Consider the following 22,638-nt stretch of genomic DNA (forward strand, 5'->3'; position numbering starts at 1 on the left):
CGCGCTCTCAAGGGCATTGGAAAGTAGACATCCTGGGCTTTCCAGCAATATATGATAGTCCATACTTTGCCCAAGATTTGATGGCCCAAACCGGCGTACAAAGTCACCCTCAGAATTCCCAGCGTTAAACGCCGGAACTGGCACCAAAGTGGGAGTTAAACGCCCAAACTGGCACAAAAGCTGGCGTTTAACTCCAAGAAGAGTCTCTACACGAAAATGCTTCAATGCTCAGCCCAAGCACACACCAAGTGGGCCCGGAAGTGGATTTTTATGTCATTTACTCATCTCTGTACACCCTAGGCTACTAGTTCTCTATATATAGGACCTTTTACTATTGTATTTTCATCTTTGGATTATTTTAGATCCTTTGATCATCTTTGGACATCTAGTTCTTAGATCATTGGGAGGCTGGCCTCACGGCCTTGCCTAGACCTTGTACTTATGTATTTTCAACGGTGGAGTTTCTACACACCATAGATTAAGGTGTGGAGCTCTGCTGTACCTCGAGTATTAATGCAATTACTATTGTTCTTCTATTCAATTCCGCTTGTTCTTGTTCTAAGATACCGCTTGTTCTTCAACTTGATGAATGTGATGATCCGTGACACTCATCATCATTCTCACATATGAACGTGTGCCTGACAACCACCTCCGTTCTACCTTAGATTGGGTGGATATCTCTTGGATTCCTGATACACGATGCATGGTTGATCGCCTGACAACCGAGCGCTCGCCTGACAACCGAGCCAGCCATTCCGTGAGATCAGAGTCTTCGTGGTATAGGCTAGAACTGATGGCGGCATTCAAGATAATCCGGAAGGTCTAACCTTGTCTGTGGTATTCTGAGTAGGGTTCAATGATTGAATGACTGTGACGAGCTTCAAACTCCTGAGGGCGGGGCGTTAGTGACAGACGCAAAAGAATCACTAGATTTTATTCCGGCCTGATTGAGAACCGACAGGTGGATAGCCGTGCCGTGACAGGGTGCGTTGAACATTTCCACTGAGAGGATGGGAGGTAGCCACTGACAACGGTGAAACCCTTGCATAAGCTTGCCATGGAAAGGAGTAAGAAGGATTGGATGAAGACAGTAGGAAAGCAGAGAGACGGAAGGGACCAAGCATCTCCATACGCTTATCTGAAATTCCCACCAATGAATTACATAAGTATCTCTATCTTTATCTTTATGTTTTATTCGTATATCACCATACCCATTTGAGTTTGCCTGACTGAGATTTACAAGGTGACCATAGCTTGCTTCATACCAACAATCTCTGTGGGATCGACCCTTACTCGCGTAAGGTTTATTACTTGGACGACCCAGTACACTTGCTGGTTAGTTGTGCGAAGTTGTAGTGATTACAATTTCGTGCACCAACAGCTAAAATGGACATAGCTTGCTAGTTTTATAACACATTAGAACTTCAAGCATAAAGAGCATGAAACAAAATTGTGTTATCAAAATCAGTTAAAGGCATCTTTACCATCTAATACTCATTCATCAGGACAAAAGCTCTTAAAACTTATAAAGAGGATAAAAAAAAGCTTACTAACCTTTTTTAAAATGCAACTAATGTGAATCAATTGTTAAAAAATCTGAAGCTCATTGAGTTCAACAACCCCCAAAATTATATGATCAATCACATGATCAAGCAGTAAACTTTATCTGTTTCTAAAACAAATTTTCAAAAATGAAAAGCACCCATCATCAATAACCTAGCAAAAAGAATATGTTTAAGATGTAAAATTGAAGTTATGAGAAATGTAAGTATTCGAGAGAATATACAAAATAAAATAAAAAAGATAATTAGTATTTGAGAATATGTAAAATTTCAATTACAGTACAAGAATGAGATAGCTATATGTATGGACTCGAATATAAGGGTTATGAACTATCCAACTAAACAAGGAAGCACCAACAATTAGAGTGCAATCTTAACTAATATAATTAACCAAATAAAATTCATAATGACTAACATGCTCTTAACACTTCGCTCAAACTTACGTGGGGAGATATACTCTAAGTTTTGACATTATGATATGATACTAAAATAATTTGCCTCACAAAAATTATTTCATAAATCTCTTAGATACACACATACAAACACAAATACACCCATTTAGGCATAATCAACAGCAAAATAAAACTCAAAAATAGTATTCAATTAAGCTACCAAGTTTGTCCTTCATCCTTTTCTACAATGCACAATAATTCAAATATTCATGCATACACATTAAGGCTTGGTATTTTTCAGGCCACCCCTGGGTTCAGGAAGGAGGTCTTTCTCCTTATTAGTTTTATTCAGTGATGAGTCGAAGCAATACACACTAAAATATCAAGATTCAAGGGTTTAGAAATTGAGAAAAAATTGAATCAGAATGCTAATTTGGGAAAGAAAAATTTGGGTAAAATCAATCGATTAGTGTTGTTCGAACCAAAATTCAAAAGGCATAGAGATAAAATTGATGCAAAATTAATTTATCAACAGCCACTAAAATTAAATTGGGATAAGGGAGAAGAACGTATGAGATTGGGGAGAAAGGAGCCGATCTGCAACTCACAACAAGGCAAGGGGGAAGGCTGCCGACGACGACACCGGGACAGATGGCTGGGGAGGATGCCGATGATGTCACGGACATGCACGGCGGAAGTAAAAGACTTGGACGACCTCTTCCCCTTTACCTTCGCGCGCGGGAGCTACACGGCGGAGGGAAGAGACCAGTGATGAGGAAGAACGATGACACGGACGTGACGGTTGGAACTGACGGTGGAAGAAGAAGACCAGTGATAGGCGCTGTTGCTCTGCTGGGATTCATGTGCAAAGGGTGAAGGTTAATGGCGCCTATTAATTTTTGTTTGGGTATTTTAGTGAAACGAACCCCCTCCCCACAAGGTTATTTAATTTGCTGCAATTTGGCTCAAAACCGCCTCAATTCAAATCAGTTGGAGCGGAGCTTATTTAAGCAACAAGAACCTCACTAATTCAACCAATTTAAAAAAATGCCGGCAATTTGTAGCTGCTAAGTCCCATTTTTTGTAGTGTTATTGCACATATTTTTTTTTTCTATTTATACATCTAAACCTAAGTTACTTATTGTTAATTTGACAAGTTTAACTAAATTAATATTTAATGATTCTCAATTATTAACTTTATATAAAAAAAAAACTAAATATGAGTTTTTGCCTATCTTGGACACTAAAATTAAGATATGCATCGCTTTTTTTTTCAATGACGTAGTTATTGTCTCCTCCTCCTCCTCCTCCTTTTTTACACTTCTTTTACTGCACATTTCTTTTTCAATAATATCATCGTTTTCATTGTCACCTTCTCTTGTTTAATTTCTTCTCCTCATTTTTTTCTACTCATCCTCCATTATCATTATCATCATCACCATCATCGTTTTTTTATTTTATTCTTTTCTTATATATGTTCAAAAAACTAAACCACGTAAATTTTGATTCATAGCACAGAAATTTTTTATACAAAACATAAAAATTTTGATGCACAACACAAATTTTTAAAAGACTACATGTCCAGAACATTGATACCCAACTAACACATACGCACAACAGAGTATAAATTTTTTTGAAAGATTATATGTCAAAAATATTAACACACAACTAACAAAATACATACTGTACAAAAATTTTTTATGCATAACACAAAAATATTTGAAGTACTACAATTGACTTACTCAACTAACAATATATTTGCAGCAATATTTATGTGTTATGTGCAAAAAATTGTTATGGGTAAAAATTGTTGTGTTTGTAAACTTTTTTATACTATATCAATAATAAATTTGTGTTACATACCAAAATTTATATGTTATGTATAAATAATTGTGTTATATTAATAAGTTTTTATTTTTCTAATAAAAAATTTTATACTGAAAAAGCACAAGAAATAATTTTTTGTTAAATTTATGCCAACTTACTTAAACTTAATTTACAAAAATACTTTTATGTGTAGTATTACAGAATTAAATATTGTTTGATTGACTTCAATTTTTCAAGAATCAAACCAGAGCATTATTGTGTTTATAAAATTAAATAGTATTTATATTTGAATTATGTATGTAGTACCATTTTAATTATTAATGTATTTATGAATACATGAAATTGATAATTATACTTATATCTATTTTTAAATATTTTGTTTATATATATTTAAAACCCAAATAATAAAACATATAGGCAGTTACCTCTTTTCTTTTTTCATATTGTTTCTTAGAAATGAATGGACTGCTTTTAAAATTATATAATTTAAGTTTATAGAATAGAAGTATTTCAAAATATAACTGTAGTAGTAGTAGTTCAAAATCTTTCCTTTGTATAGATGAAAGTTATATATACTTGTATACACTCATCATAATGTAATATAATTAGATAATACACTAAAATTTGAAGTGAGAATCATTTTGGAGCAAATAAAAGAAAATAAAAAATATTGAAATAACATTAGAAAAATATTAGGAGACCATTATAATTTATTTGTTTTGGCCATCATTTAATCATTAATTCAATTTTTTTAGAAGTCTGTTTAAAAAGTAGTAAAAGCTACTTTTGACTTTTGAATTATAAAAATTCACGTTAATGTTATTTGATACAGTTTTTAAAAAATGCTTTTAAATTCTCAAAAAGTTATGTAAGAATTTTTAAAGAAATAGAAAATAATAACTTTTCTCTTTCTTAAAAACTTTTTTATTACTTCTATATATTAAATAAGTACTTCTATGACTAAAAATCTAAATACAAAATAACTTATTTATAAATTGTTTTTAATTGTTATTGAGTGAGATAGTTATAGAGTTAGATATAATTTACTGTTCAGATTTTAGAGGAATTAATTAACTCTCTCAAGACTACTAAAGGTGTATATTATAAAAACTAGCGAGACCCAAGTTCCTTGAGTGATATGATTCATTTTAGCAATACATTACTCCTTTTCTGTTTTCTCTCTATTCTCTTTTATGCTTCTTGGTACAACCCTAATATGGTATCAAGAGCCTGAATTCTCATAAATTTTTTTCATTCTTTCCGTAATAATCTATTCTTCTCTTTGTTTTTCAACATATCTGTATTTGTTTTCCTTCATCATTTTTCATCAATGGCGTTAGTTCTTGCTGATAATTCTAACAAAGCTTCACTGGTTTCTCTAACTGATAAATTGGCGGAAAATAATTTTTTTACTTGATCTCAACAAGTTCTTCTCATGATTGAGCTCTTGAGTTGCAAGATCATCTCAACGGATCTAAAATCCATTCAAGATTCAGTAATGATGCCTAAAAAGTCGCAAACACTGAATCACAAACTTTCAAAGAATAGAAGAAGAAGGATCTTGCCCTTCTCACTTGGCTTCTTGCCTCAATTTCCGATTTGCTCAAGAACAAAATTGTTCAATGCACCTGGTTTCATGAGGCATGGATCATCATTCAGTCCTACTTCACTACCACATCCAAGACAGAATTCAAAGTCTCAAGTCACAGATGCGATCTGTAAGAAAAACTGGTTCAGTGAAAGAATATCTTCAAAAAATTCAAAAGCTTGTTGATGCACTCTTCTCGATTGGATATCAACTTCCTGATGATGACCATATCCAAATTATTCTTGATGGTCTTCCAGAAGAATTCTCAGGTTATATCTCATCCGTCATGTCCATGTTATCTTCCTTTACTGTAGTTGAAGCAGAATCGTTTTTGCTAGCATATGAAGATATGCTAGATCGCTTTAAGCAACCAAAAACTAGTATACCCATGGAGACTTTAACTCAGTCATCCATGTTCTTTACCAATAATGGTAGAGGCACGTTTTCTTGTCATGCCAGAGGTGGTAAATTTGGAAGAGGGGGAAGATTTTCCTCTCCACGCCATTAATGCGAACTCTGTGGCGCGGCCATGTTGTGCAAACATGTTACTTCCGTTTTGACCAAAGTTTTTAGAATAACTCTTCTCAAAATGCCACCCAAACCCCCTTTGGCAATTCTATCCCACCACCACCATCTTCCAATTTTCACCAACCTCGCGAATATTACATTGCACCATCATCATCCTCTGTGGCAGAATCTTCATGGTACCCTGATTCGAATGCAAGCCACCACGTGACTAATGATCCCAACAATCTTACGACTGCCAACAATAATGCTCAAGGTCTTGATTTCTTTGTGGGTAATAGTCAAGGGATTTCTGTCCCTACTATAGGTTCCTCTTTGTTATATGATAGTTCTCATAATATGTATTACAAATTGCATAATCTTATTCATGCCCCAACTATCACACAAAATCTTTTAAGCGTTCCGAAATTTGTAGCGGATAATCATATGTATTTTGAGTTCTGGCCTAACTATTGTGCTGTGCGTGACCAGGATTCCCGAAAGCTTCTTCTCCAAGGCACTGCTAAGGGAGGAATTTATAAGCATCAAGATTTAGTTGTTCCAAGATCGTGTTTGAATAATTCTCTTGTGTCTTCCTTTGCTGATTCAAATTCTAGATCTTGTTATAATAATTCTTGTTTGTCAACAAATTCAGTTGTTGTGTCAAGAAACAAATGTGAGCTCTCTTAAAATGTGCATAAATGTGTGTCTAAGTTCAGAGTGCTATTGATGCCAAGTCTGTATATTCTCTGACTTTTGATAATAAAAATATTGTTGATGTGTCCACTATATCATCTCTAAATACTACTCATACTCATGCTATTCATAATAATGATTCATATAATGATATATCATTGCTATATACTACTCATACTAATGCTCATCATACTAATGCTCATCATAATAATGACTCTTACAATGCTATATCCTCTCTAGATACTACTAATACTCATCCTCATTGTATGATTGATTCTTCTAATGCTATTACTTCAACATATACTACTAATACTAATGCCCATCATAATAATGATTCCTGTGCTGCTATTTCTTCTCCTGTTGCTTTCAAGTTTATTTTGTGTACACCCAATAATTTTGAAATATGACATAAAAGACTTGGACATTGTGAAATCAAAACTGTACTTGATGTTCTTAAGAAATGTGATATCAAATCTGATTATAACTTCAATACTCATTTGGTATGTGAATTTTGTTATATTGCTAAGATGCACAAACAATCATTTCAAACCTCCGAACACAGTTACACTTCTCCTTTGGAATTGGTCTATGGTGATATTTGGGGACCCTCAACAATAGCTTCTGGAAATGGTTTCAAATACTATGTGCTTCGTTGATATTTTTCTAAATTCACTTGCATTTTTCTATTGACTCATAAGTCTTAAGTTTTAATTGCTTTTTAAAATTTTAAAACTTTAATGGCAATCCAAACAGGTTTCAAATTAAAATCTCTTCAAATTGATCATGGCTTAGAATTTTTATCACAAGCTTTTACATATTTTTTTCAAAATAAAGGTATTTCTCACAGGTTGGCTTGTCCATATACACATGAGCAGCAAGGTAGTGTTGAATGCAAACATAGACATATCACAGAGATGGGATTGTCTATGCTTGCAACAGTTGGCTTACCTTTTCAATTCTGGGAAGATGCCTTCACCACTGCGGCTCACCTTATTAATAGACTACCGACTCCTGTGTTGCAAGCTAAGTCACCTTTTGAGGTTATTTTCCATCAAAAACCAGAATATCAATCATTAAAGATCTTCGGGTGTGGATGCTATCCTTATTTAAGGCCATACAATAAGAGGAAGATGGATTGCACATCAGAATTGTGTATATTTCTTGGTTATGACAACCAACACAAGCGATATAAATGTCTATCAAAATCTGAAAAATTGTACCTTACTCGACATGTGGTCTTTGAAAAAAAACTCTTTCCTTACAATAAGCATTTCAGAGAAACACCAGCATCCTCGCCAAATTCCCAACCATCAAGTACTGCTCCATCTGAATCCCTGATTCTAATTCCCTCATCATTTATACCCATCCCATCACATTCTCAACCTATACATATTGACAACACTATAAATAATATCATTGTACCTTCTTATACCTCAGACCAGCCACCTTCCAACTCAATTCCAATTACTAAAAATGAAGTCCATATCCCTTTTAACAATGCACCTACTATTGCCTCTCATCCCACAAATACTCATCAAATGATAACCCGGTCAAAAAATGGCATTACAAAGCCAAAAACATATATCTCCACAACTATAACTGATCCATATTGCTTGAAAATAGTACCAAAAAATGCCAAACATGCTATGCAGTTTGATCATTTGAAGAAAGCTATGCAAACTGAGTACAATGCTCTTACAAGATGCAAGACATGGCCTCTACAACTTCCTCCAGCTAATTCCACAGTGGTGCCTTGTAAATGGGTTTTTGCAGTAAAGAAAAACTCAGTTGGGGATATATTACGCTACAAGGCACGCCTAGTAGCGAAAGGCTTTCATCAACATGAAGGAATAGATTTCGAGGAAGTCTACAGCCCAGTTATACGATCTTAGACTGTAAGAATTGTACTTTCTCTTGCACTTACTAATGGCTGGCAGATGCGTCAATTCAATTTTGACAATGCATTTCTAAATGGAATGCTTGCTGAAAATGTTTATATGCATCAGTCTGACCAATTTGCATCACCAGATTTATCTATGGTATGTAAATTGCATAAAGCTATCTATGGCCTTAAACAGGCTCCAAGGGCATGGTTCAATACTCTTGCTAACACTTTAAAATACTTTGGCTTTGAAAACACAAAATTTGATCACTCTTTATTTGTTAGAAGAACTAATACATCTATTTTATATTTACTAGCTTATGTGGATGATATCATTCTAACTGGCAGCTCTAATTTTGATATAGATACTTTAATACTAGAGTTAAATAAAATTTTTCCTTTAAAAGATTTAGGTAAGCTAAGATACTTTGTTGGATTGGAAGTGAATTATTTGGACAGTGGAAGAGTCTTATTAAGCCAATCCAAGTATGCTAGTGAATTGTTGAAGAAGTCAAGGATGTCTGGTTTAAATTCAATGCCCACTCCCATGATTTCATCTCTTAAGCTAACACAAAATGATTCTAATATCTATGAAGATCCCAAGCATTATCGATCTATTGTAGGCGCCTTGCAATATTTGACGATCACTCATTCAGAATTATCCTATTCCGTCAATAGGGTATCTCAATTCATGCACTCTCCTACTATTAATCACTGGAAAGCTGTCAAGCGTATCTTGCGCTATGTTCAAGGGACGGTAAGTAATGGTTTAATTTTTCATAAGTGTACTGACTATCGTTTGATTTCCTTTGCTGATGCAGACTGGGGAGCCGATTTGGATGACCGGAGATCCATTAGTGGGTACTTTGTGTTCATGGAAAGCAATTTAATATCTTGGAAGAGTGACAAGCAGTCTAAGGTGTCCAAGTCTTCTACAGAGGCAGAGTATCGAGCACTTACACTGCTCAGGAAAAACTCATCTCGTTGCAACAATTGTTGCAAGAACTTCGTATCCCGCAACCTATCCCTCCCACTATTTATTAGGATAGCCAAAGTGCGTGTTTATTGGCAGCAAATCCTGTTTTTCACAGCCGATGCAAGCATTTAGAGCTTGATTTGCATTTCCTACGTGATAGAGTTAACAGTAAAGAATTGTATATTGTTAATATACCTGCTGCTGATCAAATGGCTGATACATTTACTAAGCCCCTTTCTGTTAGCATGTTTAACAAGTTCAAATTCAAACTTAGAGTGATTCAAAATCCACTACTAAGTTTGAGGGAGGGGTGTTAGTGAGTGAGATAGTTATAGAGTTAGATATAATTTACTGTTCAGTTTTTAGAGGAATTAATTAACTCTCTCAAGACTACTAAGGGTATATGTTATATAAACTAGCAAGGCTCAAGTTCCTTGAGGTAACGTTTGGTAGAAAGACAGAGACGGAAAGACTGAGACTGAGAGACAGAGACTAATAGACAGCGATTGAAATAAATCTTAGTATTTTGTTTGGTGCAAAGTAGGAGACAGAAATTGAAACAAGAATGAAATTTTAATTTAATTTGTACAAAGGATAAAATTAGAATTAGTTAATTAAAATGAAGGTATTTTAGGTATAAAATGTTATTAAAGTTTCAGTCTCCATCTCTAAAAATTTTAGTCTCCTATGTCCTAACTTTTTGGAAGTATTGAAATACTGAAATTTTGGGAATAAAGACAAAAATTTTAGTACCAGTCTCTGAACCAACAAACATGATACTGAATCTTAGTCTCTCAATCTCTGTATCAGTACCTCAAAATAAATGTTACCTTGAGTGATAGATTCATTTTAGTAATACATTACTCTTTCTCTATTTTTTTATTCTCTTTTATGTTTCTTGGTATAACCCTAATATTAATATAAATTTTTATGTTTTAACCTCTTTTTTCAAAAAAACTTAATTAAGTTGGTTATCTAAATTTGGGCCTTAATCTAATTCATTTAATTTAAATCTAACAATATATTTTATCCTGTAATTTTAAACATTTATAACTAATTAATAATTAAAAATAATAAATTTTGCCCTTAGCATTCTTCGTAACATTATACATACCAAGTTAATAAGTTTATGGGAAAAACTACCAAAAGTACCCATGAAGTTTACGAACGCTGACAAAAGTACCCATAAACTAAGGAAATTAACGCTGTACCCATGAAAGATGGGTTCCGTACGATAAAAGTATCCAAATCCTAATTTTTTGTTGATTTTTTAATAAAATTCCTAAACTACCCCACCCTAACTCCATTCTACCGTCACTCCCTCTCTTCTTTTCTTCCTCTCTCCTCACTTATCCCTCAAAAACCCTCACAGAGTCACAGAAAACTCTCCTCCTACCTCCTCATTGCCGTCCACCACCCACTTACTCCATTACTGCCAATCTCTTCCCCTCTCACTGCTTCTCCCTCTCACTATTAAGGTGACTACAACACCTTCATCGCACACCTGTGACCCAACCTGAGAAGAATGCTGCCGTGGCGCGCCTGTTGCAGCCGAGGAGAATGTCGTCGTGGTGCGTCTGACCCAGCCAAGGAGAACACCGTCGTTGCACACCTGAGAAGAGAGAGGGGTCGTGATACTCTTGCATGCAGAAAGCGGGTTCGATAAAGAGAAATCAGAGAAGAAAGGGAGGCGGCACTGTGGATGGAGGTTCACGATGTTACAGTCAGCCGACGAAGAAAAAAGGTATTTCTTTTTTTTTAAAATATTTTTATTTTATTTTTCTTCTTTTCAGAAATTGATTTAGTTACTACTAACTGTTCTATTTTTTTTAAATCTACTTCTATTTTTTATGAAGGCTGAGATTGATTTACAGAAGATCCAGTTGATGGCTACTTCTACTTCTGATTTTTGCTGAAATAAATTTCAAATTGGATGAATAGATTTGTTGATTTTTTATGGTTGATGATTTTTTTGCTAAAGTGAATTGAAATTGGATGAATGGATTTTAAAATTTTTATGTTTTGAGTATTTTTTTAGTGTTTGATTAATTTGGTTTGGGTATGGATTATAAACTTATGAGTGAATCGGTTGAGGTCCGATTCTCTACCACCATCACCACTACCATTGATTTCGGTCTGGTTTGTTGTAGGAGTAGTTTTGGACTCCATGGCAAGTGTTGGTGTAAATTGAGTTATAAAAGGTTGAAAAAGTGAGTTGAGGTTGAGTCTAGGATAGTTTAGGAATTTTATTAAAAAATCAACCAAAAATTAAGATTTGGATACTTTTGTCATACGGAACCCATCTTTCATGGGTACAGCGTTAATTTCCTTAGTTTATGGATACTTTTGTCAGCGTTCGTAAACTTCATGGGTACTTTTGGTAGTTTTTCCTAAGTTTATGACCATAGAGTAATATATAGCAGTGTATTAATTGAGACATGGCGTAGGTAGGAGGTTGCAGTTCCAGCAGACAGGGAGAGTAATACCGAGTGGTGTGTTATATATGTATTATATGTGTAGGCCAATGCCATTCTTTGATATTTAACTGTCAAGTTTGGTCGATTGCACCAATCGTGGTCTGCTACCTATGGCCCCTCATCATTCATCTCATCTCATCTCTCCTCTCTATCCTTCGCTTCTCATGCAAATGCAATGTCTCATCATAATATGTATACTTGCCTTCCACGCCAATAACAATATTCTAATCTTCCTATTCTTTTCGAGAATAAAACATGTATATACTCAAAATATTTACCAAGCCACCCGGGGCATATGGTTATATTTCTCCAACCTCATGCTCATCATCGTGTTATACTACTAGATTGAAAAATGTCATATTCATATTTTTTTAATTAATATTAGTCAATATTTAATTAATATTTACTATTAAAATTTAGTATTTAAAATTATTATTTTTACTCGTAATAACATTACGAAAATATACATTTTTTAAAACTACAATTTATTTTGTTCTGACAGTATAGATTATGCATGGCACAAAAGATTTATAAAATCAAATTACTTTTATAGAAAAAGGTCGTAGATTGACAAAAGTCTCTGGCTAAGAAGGTCAATGTATCTATAGATAAAAAATCAAATAATAAGATTTTTAGTTATTATTTTTATATGAAAAAGTTTAATTTTTTTATTAATAATTAATTTTAATATTCGTTACCTAAAATTTAAAATAATTTAACGTGTATACTTTTATATTTAATTAGGTGTTAAATCAAGTTGCACAAATAGAAATAATTAAATTTTATACTTATTATTTAAAAATAATATTTTTTCTCTTTATATATATAAAAATATAATTAGATATTAGCATAAAAAATTATACTAATAGTTATAAAATTAACTCAAAACTAATTTTTTTAAAACAATTGAATCTTGATTCTAACTTTTAATTATAACATTAGTATTCTCTCCAAATTATATGTAATAAATATTTCAAAGAAGAGAAATAAAAATATATATTAGAAAAATAAGCGGTGAAAATTTAAAACTAAATAATAATAATAATAATAATAATAATAATAATAATAATAATAATAATAATAATAATATTTTTTTATTTAAATTATATTATTTTGTTAATTTTGTTTTCTGTAAAACAGAAAGGTAGAAAAAAATAGAGAATGAGAGAAAAGAGAGAGAAAGATAAAGATGAAGAATGAGAGTGAGAGTTTGTTAATTTTGGAAGAAAAAATTTTACTTTAATTGCAATAAAAAATATTATATGACATATTTTGATTTGTCAAATTACTAATATAAAATATAAAGTATATATAGAGTAAAAATGGTAGAAAGAAATAGAAAAATAGAAAGAGGTAGATGAGATAATTTAGAAAAGGAGTTTATTAATTTTGAAAAAAAAATATTTTCGCTCAATTTTAATAAGAGAGTGTTATGTGACACATTTGATTATTAAATTAGATAGTAATATATGATACATAATATAGGTATATTTTAATTTCAATTTAAATATTTTAATTTTAATTTTAATACAATTAAAGAATGTCATGTTGTACATTTCAATTGTCATATTAGTAATTAGTCGTTGTTATTAATAATGATATATAAAATATATAGAATGGTTGAAGGGATGAGAGAGATAGAGAAAGGAAGATGAAGGAGTGGAGAACTCTTTAATTTTGGAGGAAAAGATTTGATTTCAATTGTAACGAGGGAGTGATATGTGGCACATTTTGGTTGTAAAATTAGTATGGTGGAACAGGAGAATGGAAGAATTTTTTTAATTTTAGAAGGAAAGATTTAATTTCAATTACAATGAGGAAGTGATATTGTTGTAAAATTAATAAGGAAGAGAGGAAAATTTCTTAATTTTAAAGTAAAAGATTTGATTTTAATTACAATAAAAAAGTAACATACAACATATTTTAGTTGTAAAATTAAAAATATATAATAAACTTTTATTTAGAATTTGAAATATTTACTAAAAATAATAAATTTTATGGGTCACTTAATATTCTTCTATTTTAATTAGTTCATTATTCTGAGAGTGAAATGATAATAAGTAAATTTTGGGTATTAGTCTTAATTACATTGCAAGGTGGATTTACTTGTACATTTGAGCTCATATATATAATCAAGATAAAAATTATGTTATTTATATAAATAATATATACTAAATGTTACTGTATTTTTTATGTATATGATTTTTGCTTTTCATTTAGAATTTTTAAATTTATCAATTTACACAAATTGTCTCTATTGAAGTCCTATGAAATATACGAGATTTTCTCATATACATGAAAATGAAGAGAATTTAGGAGCTAATATGTTTAGTGAAAAGAAATATGGAGAGTTAACTAGTATTGATTCAAATACAAAAATAATATAATAAAAAAATTTAATTATCTAATATTTATCATAAAAATAAGCAATTACTAAAATGATTAAATTACTAAAATGATTAAAAATAAATTGTAAACGAAATTTGTGGAATGAAAATATAATTAATTAGTATTTTTATCCATAATAATATTACGAAAATATAAATCTTTTAAAATTACGTCGGTCCTGACATTATAGATTATACCCAAAAAAAAATTTATAGCATTAAACTACTTTTAAAAAAGGTCGTAACTCGTAAGGGATAAAAGTCTTCGTTAGCTAAAAAGACTAAGGTCTCTGTAAATAAAAAAATTAAATAATAAAATTTTTAGTTATTATTTTCATATGAAAGAGTTTAATTTTTTACTAATAATTAATTTTAACATTCGTTATCTAAAATTTGAAAGAATTTAACGTGTATACTTTTATATTTGATTAGGTATTAATTCTTTTGCACAAATAGAAATAATTAAGTTTTATATTTGTTATTTAAAAATAATATTTTTTATATATATATAAAAATATAATTAGACATAAAAAAATTTATATTCATAGTTATAAAACTAACTCAAATTTTTTTTTAAAACAATTGAATCTTTATTCTAATTTTTAATCAAAATATTAGTATTTTCTCTAAGTTATATGTAATAAATATTTGAAGAAAAAAAGTAAAAATATAAATTAGAAAGATAAGCAGTAAAAATTTAAAACTAAATAAAAATATGATAATATTTTTTATTTAAATTATATCATGTTGTTAATTTTATTTTTTGTAGAACAGAAAAGTAGAAAAAAATAGAAAATGAGAGAAAAGAGAGAGAGAAAAATAAAGACGAAGAATGAGAGAGTGAGTTTGTTAATTTTGGAAGTTAAGAAAAATTGTATTTTAATTATAATAAAAAAATATCTGGTGATATATTTTGATTTGTCAAATTATTAATACAAAACATGAATTATAAATTATATATAGAATGAAAAGGATAGAGAGAAATAAAAAAAAAGAGATAGATAGATAAAAGAATATAAGAAGGAGGTTTATTAATTTTGGAAAGAAATATTTTTTCTAAATTTTAATAAAATATTGTCACGTGACACATTTTAGTTATTAAATTAATTAGTAATATATTAATATAATATATAATATTTTAATTTTAATTTAATTTGATTTCAATTAGAGAATACTATGTTGTAGATTTTAATTTTCAAATTTATAATTAGTTATTGATAATGATATATAAAAGAGATAAAATGAGTGAAAGAACGAGAAAGATAGAGAGAGAAAATAGGAAAACTCTTTAATTTCACAAGAAAAAATTTAATTTTTATTGCAATGAAAAAGTACATATAGTATATTTTAATTGTGAAATTAGTAATATATAATAGAGGTTAAAATGCCATGGCTAGTTAACTTTACTGCTACTGTGATTCTGTACATTAATCATACTTATATATCCTGATGAATTATTTAAGGTTGAATTCCCTAAGTTATTGACATATTTGTCAATTTAAAACCTAGTAATGTTTTGTTTTGTTCTTTCGTTGTGAAGCCATTGCCATGCATAATGTGTATGAATCTGGTGATTTAAGCTAAAGGAATAAAAACAAGTATTTGGGGTGCTATAACTATAAGAAAGAAGAAAAGGAAAGGAAAGGAAAGGGAAGGAAAGGAAAGAAAAGGGAAGGAAAGGGAAGGGAAGGGGAGAGTGGAATGAATAAATGGAAAAAGAAGTGGAAGGTTGCGATGAAGCAAGGAAAGGGAGGGAGGCACAAAGGCAGTGGATAACTGTGAGTGTGAGTGTGATCACGTTGCTCACGACACTGCGACAGCTTGTCATTCAGCATGCTATTTATAGGACAGATGGCACTGACACCATTGCCAACCCAATTCTTTCCTTGCTCTCTACTTAGTACTACTTAGTACCATATAAAACCGTTAATCATGCTCGCAATTACTTTTTTTTTTTTTCAATAATCAACTAAGAGGACCTTTTCAATTTCTAATAATAAAAAAAAAATTAAGGAAAAAGTGGAAACTCAAGTGCAGTTCATCTCACGTGAAGTTGATAATAGAAAGTCATTAGATAATTTGACTGATTTGACTAAATTTGTATCTAACAGTTCTCATCTATCAACTTTACGTAAAGTCTACTTTACCTGAATTTCCACTATTCAAAATCATGCATAATTAAAGCGTAATTAAGCTATGAAGACGGAAAAAAATCATTAATTAATAAGTTATTTGTATAATGGAATTACTAAAACTTTTATTTGTGTTTCTACAAAAATTGAAGGTGATTAATTATATAGCAAAAAATTGGTAAAAAAAATTATTTTTCATTATCTTTACCTTTTATATATACTAAATACATTTTAAAGATAAATACAAAATGAACATCAACAATCTGTTAGAAAAAAGTAAATGAACAATCTGTCTTTATTACCGTGATTGGTGATATTCCATACGAAAACCGATTAAAGTCATGTTTGTAACATTGCAATCTGAGTAATGTCAACCATTCAGGATTAGTGAGTTGCATACCACGATCAAATATTGTAATTAACTAATAATACATGGTTACAGATTTTAAGAAAAAGGAAAAAGAAAAGCATATTGAATAAATAAAATAAAAGGATGCGCATAGGTTCAAATTCTGTTGGGCTATTGCACCAACAATTTCCATCCACTAAATCATAGCAGAAAGGAAATATTCCGTGTGATTTGAGTAACTGGTAATTCGCTTAATAAGCATCACTCTAAGCACACCATTAACATCTGATTTCTCTATTTTCCTTTTAACATAAAAGAAAAAGGAAAAAGAAAAGAGATGCATAGAAATGTAGATCCAAAATAAAAGGAGCATACGCAAATGCTTGTTTAGTACTTTAGAGAGAGAGAGAGAGAGAGAGAGAGAGAGAGAGAGCAGTAAATATAAATAAAAAAAAAAAGTGATTCCATCCAGCAGCAGGCAAGTTTTGCATGTTACTTATATCTCTTTTCCTGTAAATGATCACACTTTCTTAATTTTTGCCAGCGGAATAATAAATTAATGCCATGGATGGATAGATAGATAGATAGATAAATAAAATTAGTTTTGACATTTTCATGCTATATTTTAAATTTGCATAACTTTTGGGTGATGCGGTCTTATTGGTGGAGGAATGCTTGTTACCTACTCCTCCTTTTAAGTTCCCAATTCCATTCCCTTCGTCACATAAATAATAAAAACACTTCCTTCTTTGTTCTCTCTTCAGTTTTCACCAATTCTCTCATTGTGGAAAATGGAGAGGCACAGATGCAAGCTTTGTTCGAGGACATTCGCCAATGGCAGAGCCCTCGGTGGTCACATGAAGGCTCACTTAGCCACGCTTCCTCTGCCACCCAAGCCTCATCAACCACCTCCTCAACCACTTTCTTTTGAGTACTCCTCTTCTTCTTCCTCTTCAGAATCAGAACACGATGACGATGATGATGAAGAAAAAGGTTATGGGTTAAGAGAGAACCCAAAGAGAAGTTTCAGGGTTGCAGATCCTGAATTCTCTTTCCCTGCTGCTGATGATGCTACTGTAGTGGTCCAAGACAGAGAGAGCGAGACTGAGTCAAAGAACAAACCAACTCGGACACGAAGACGATCCAACCGTACACGAAAATCCTCCATTATCAACCTTACAAACAAGAGGACTAAGCTCATGAGTTTCATGGAGTCACCAGCATCAATAGCAACAGAGGCAGCAGAGCCTGTTAGCTCCGTTTCCGATACTTCGCCGGAAGAAAACCTGGCCATGTGCCTCATCATGCTGTCAAGGGACAAATGGAGAAAGACAAGTGTTGAAGAAGAAGAAGAGATGAAGTTGAAGAACAAGAAGGTTCTTCGAGGGAAGCATCATCATCATCATCATCATCGTCTGCAGTGTGACAAGTGTGGGAAAACGTTTCGATCTTCAGGGGCATTGGGGAGCCACAGAAGCATATGCCTCTGTGATGAAGCTGATGGAAGTGAAAGAATCTTTCAATGCCCGTATTGTTCAAAGGTTTTCGGGTCGGGTCAAGCACTCGGTGGCCATAAGAGATCTCATCTTCTCCCATCTTCTTCTTCTTCTTCTCCTGCTTCCATTATCAATGCTAATCTTAGATTGAAACAACAAAGCTTCATAGATCTCAACTTGCCAGCTCCACCTGAAGAAGACGACCTTAGTGTTCTCTCCGATGCATAAATGCATAACACATCCTTCAGATGCTATTCGGTAAACTTTAATCTTTCTTTATTTTAATATTTTTTTTTAAAGTAGGTGAGATGATTTGATTATGTTTATTGTTAGATCAAACGCTTTTGATGGTACAATCATAGCTTATAATTGATGTTTTTCACCGTCTGTCTCCTATTACATGCTACTACCTAGTCTAACACATTTGAATATCTCAATCTATCTTCTTAGTTTATACAGTGATGCTTGCAATTGCAATGCAAAAGAACTCGTTGTGTGTGTAATTTTTTATTATTATTATTTATTTATTTTTAGTTTCGGGATTTGGTATTGTTGTGGACCAGCAGCTTTCTGCTTCGAAAGTACTGAAACTGCTTCAATTCCGTTTTTGTGCTCTGGTCCTGCTCCTCCTTGGTGTCTCACCTGTCCTTCTAATATTAATTTACTATTTTTAAAAATTTTTATTTATATTTTTTCACCCTTCATATTAGCCCCATTTTTGTTTATCTGCTTCTAGTGTTTTGTAGTGGCAAATTGGCAATATAAGTTTCTATTGTTTTTGCGTGAAGCATGAGATTGAGATCAATGATGAAAGAAACCTAATACATGTGTCTGCGCCAAAGCGAATTCGTTTCCTTTGTGTTGGGATGCCGTTGGTGTTGAACAAGTATAAATTAGAAAGCCCCACCTGAATTTTCTCTCTGATTTTTAGTACTTTCTTCGGGTAAGTGATAAGTGTATTTCTGGTTAGTTTTCATTATATGGAAAGACTTATCTTCGGTTGAAGAGAATCCGCGTAGAAAATGGGGAGGTTCCATACTATTCTTATCGAAGAATCGGTCAGATTTGTCATATGATAAAAGTATAAGCATTAAGCAACAGATCATATGCTTCACAAAAGGATTAAAAAATAAACAAATAAGTATCCAACAATGAGGACCAATAGCTCTTCAAATACAACTTTAAAAATATGTTGGGGACATTTTTATCGTGCATGTGATGCATTGCTTACTTTAGCAGCCATATAGTGATTCATTCATTTGAGGCACCTAGTATTATTTTTCTATTTTCTTTGTACACGAAAATTTTATAACTAAGCTCGGTGCTAATTATTCTACCCTATCAGAATCTTTTTCATTATTAATTCTATCCACGAACACGAAGAGAAGCTACTGGTCATTGTATAGATTGCATCTGTATTCTATAGGGTGCGGTTGCGTTGGAGTTAAACTTGGAGAATGGAGGGTGCAATTGCGCATTACAAAAAGGTTCAAAAGGGAAACGACAAATTTTACGTTACAAAATTGTCGTCTATTCCCAGCCTCTTTGCTACGTTGTGCCTATCGTGTGAACTTTACAGCTTCAAAATGCTACCCTTCACAAGTTCCCATTAAGCCTAAGTGGCGAAAGGCACACATAACTATTTCCTAATCTTGCTCTTTCCACGTTTTGGAAAATCATCTTACAATTGACATCAAAAATCGATTTCACTTTCTCTTTTTCATCTTATTAACAGATTAGGCCTGGTTTTTAATCTCAACGAGGGAAAAAATTATTGTAGAAATTTTACAAAAGAATATTAGTTAATTAATTAATGGATCTAATACATCAAGTAGATCATTCGAGGTAGACTGGTAGAGTTCCTCCTACTAGGATATAGGTCAGAAATCAGGATATATAGTGATAATGTGGTTATATATGGTTATTAAGTCAAAAGAATCTTCAGTTCTTCACAGGGTCCTTTAAGCAATGGATTGGCGAACAACTTGAATAACAGCAAAGCAATTGAGACTGAAAAAGAAAATAAAAAAAAAACGTAACCGACACTTTGGTTATAATTAAACTCATGTGTAGATTACATGGGAGGACAATGACACATTAATCTCGTTGATTTTTTTGTGACTAAACAGAAAAGAAAAAAAAAACAGAGACAAAATTAAATAAATTAGCTAGATTCATATCTAAATTTATTAGATGTTGAAGTTCACTCCATCGTTGACTCTAATTTGAGTGAATGTTCACGCAAAAACAGTTGCTCTAGCCATACAATCTTTAACACTATTTGCATTTCCTTAAATTAAAAGAATAGAGATTTTCCAATTCTAACACGTTAGTTTCATTGTTTTGAGGTTGAGAAAAATATTTTTGAGAAATAGAGGTGGAAATAGAAAATTTTTCTATTTTAGAAAAAGATGTACATAAATATTATTTGTTTGCAATTTTAAAAGAATGAAAAAATATGTAAATTTTATGTGAAAGAATGTTTAGCAGAATTTATTATTTTTAGTTACTAGACTAAAGAAATTGTGTTGATGACTAAAAGTAACGGTCAAAAATAATAAATTTGTATGCTTGCATTTCTCTTTTATGTTGTTTCTCTGTTATTCACATTTTTTTATTTCTACTTTCTCCATATTTCCTTTTCATCATCCAAACACAGTCTCATATGCTCCTAGACTCCTGTTTAAAAATAATCATGTTCAAATATTAGATGTTCCATAAATTGAACTAAAATTCTTTTATTTATTTATTTTTTTGGAATAATAACTACTAGTTTTTTTTGTCTTAACAGCTACCAGTTAAAGGTTTGGCGCTGTATTTTTATTTTTGGTAGTTTGGGCCTCTTCCCGATGTTTGTTTGGGCCAGCAGATTGTCCCAACAAATATCATCAAAGAGCATACTTTGGGCTGAGTAGAATGGCAAACATAAAGGGCCTGAAGCCCACATGTAGGAGCCCAAAACCGTAACCCTAACGGAAGCAATACTAATAGCAGAACTCGGCGATGATTGATGAAGATTGCCGCAGCAAGTGACCGACCGACCGAGTGGAAGCAGGAGAGAACTTCATCGTCGCAACAATGGGTAAGTTAGTTACTTCCGATTCAACAATGCATGGTGCCGTGTAGTTAGTTTTTCTGAGTATGAAGATGATGAAATTGAATTGTATATGCAGGTAAGGTTCATGGATCACTTGCACGTGCGGGAAAAGTGAGGGGTCAAACTCCCAAGGTTGCTAAACAGGACAAGAAGAAGAAGCCGCGTGGCCGTGCCCACAAGCGGATGCAGTACAATCGCCGATTCGTCACCGCCGGTATTCCCTTTTTCTAAACCCTAATTTTGCTTTCCTTTCCATTTTTTTCCGACTGTCTCTGATTTGGGGTTTTCTAATTTGTAGTGGTTGGATTCGGCAAGAAGAGGGGACCCAACTCGTCCGAGAAGTGAGAGTAACATGCTTCTTCAATCAACGTCTTCCTTAGATTTAAATTTATGTCGCCAGTTACTTTTTTTTACCCCTCTTAATCAAGTTAATGTTTTGATTATGTACTTTGAACGATGTGTTTTTGTTACTAGTTTAATATAAAAACCATATTTTATTTTTGCACATAATTCTCTTTCTAAGTTTAGTGCTGAAATGCCTATGCTCTTTTGTTTTGATATCAATCAATGCTGTTCAGCAAAAACGAAAGAACAATCTTAATTTGGCCCTCATGCTGAATTAATCAGTTGACTTGTGCCACCTTAACACAAATGAAATGAGTTTCGAGTTTCTAGTAGTCGTAGAGGCGTAAAATGTGGCTTAGTGGATGTATATATATATAGTAGCTCTATAATTTAGATACTACAAGCGATTCGAGTATCAGTTTTCACCATGTTCGTACATGTTCAAAGCTATGGCTATGTATGTGTTTTCTACTAGCGTGTGTTTGCAACATTGGTGTCATGGAAGGTGAAATGTTAAGTCCTCCTTCTCTTCCCTTCCTTTTCTTCTGTTACCCGAACTTGCAACATCATTCTAAGGTACACTCTGTGGACCTTATTTGTTTACCCATTTACGATTGGTCCACATAGTTTGTTTTCCCCAAATTATATGTTGGTAATTCTGTGCCCACTTCCAGGAATACTGTGGTGCGTTTTCCTTTGCTCTGAATTCACACTGTGGCAATGCATTCATCTTCTATGATAGGCTTACCTTCAATTCGAATGCTTTCTATAATACTTGTTCTCTGTTCCATCTCTTTTTATGTGTCACTCATCATGTTTCGTTTGTTAAAGAAATTTTATTTGTTTTCGGTTTAAAATTATCATAGCTAATGCTGTTATCAGATTGAACACTTCTTGTACTAGTTTTGTTTGTAGAAATTGTGGCCTA

General features: G+C 32.3%; 3 protein-coding genes across 3 annotated transcripts; all 3 read left to right on the plus strand.

Annotated features, from left to right (window-relative positions):
- The first annotated feature begins 8,506 nt into the window (after positions 1-8,506).
- On the plus strand, positions 8,507-9,559 carry LOC112803515 (uncharacterized mitochondrial protein AtMg00810-like). The gene has a single exon (XM_025847002.1). It carries the CDS (start codon positions 8,507-8,509, stop codon positions 9,557-9,559), a length of 1,053 nt encoding a protein of 350 aa, XP_025702787.1.
- A 7,866-nt stretch (positions 9,560-17,425) lies between these two features.
- Positions 17,426-21,162, plus strand: LOC112801514 (zinc finger protein ZAT9). The gene is made up of 2 exons (XM_025844301.3): positions 17,426-18,526; positions 21,060-21,162. Exon 1 carries the CDS (start codon positions 17,564-17,566, stop codon positions 18,494-18,496), a length of 933 nt encoding a protein of 310 aa, XP_025700086.1. The 5' UTR covers positions 17,426-17,563; the 3' UTR covers positions 18,497-18,526; positions 21,060-21,162.
- On the plus strand, positions 21,072-21,867 carry LOC112801516 (small ribosomal subunit protein eS30z/eS30y/eS30x). Its single transcript, XM_025844303.2, has 3 exons — positions 21,072-21,350; positions 21,442-21,579; positions 21,664-21,867. Exons 1-3 carry the CDS (start codon positions 21,347-21,349, stop codon positions 21,708-21,710), a joined length of 189 nt encoding a protein of 62 aa, XP_025700088.1. The 5' UTR covers positions 21,072-21,346; the 3' UTR covers positions 21,711-21,867.
- The last annotated feature ends 771 nt before the right edge of the window (positions 21,868-22,638 follow it).

The sequence above is a fragment of the Arachis hypogaea genome, chromosome 5, assembly GCF_003086295.3.
Source record: "Arachis hypogaea cultivar Tifrunner chromosome 5, arahy.Tifrunner.gnm2.J5K5, whole genome shotgun sequence".
Classification (NCBI taxonomy): Eukaryota; Viridiplantae; Streptophyta; class Magnoliopsida; order Fabales; family Fabaceae; genus Arachis; species Arachis hypogaea.

What these genes read in the sequence shown, in the direction of transcription:
- LOC112803515 (XM_025847002.1), top strand. Translation starts at nt 8,507, where the DNA reads ATGCGTCAATTCAATTTTGACAATGCATTTCTAAATGGAATGCTTGCT.
- LOC112801514 (XM_025844301.3), top strand. Translation starts at nt 17,564, where the DNA reads ATGGAGAGGCACAGATGCAAGCTTTGTTCGAGGACATTCGCCAATGGC.
- LOC112801516 (XM_025844303.2), top strand. An exon ending in TCGCCGATTCGTCACCGCCG is followed by an intron (nt 21,580 to 21,663) that starts GTATTCCCTTTT and finishes TCTAATTTGTAG; the next exon opens with TGGTTGGATTCGGCAAGAAG.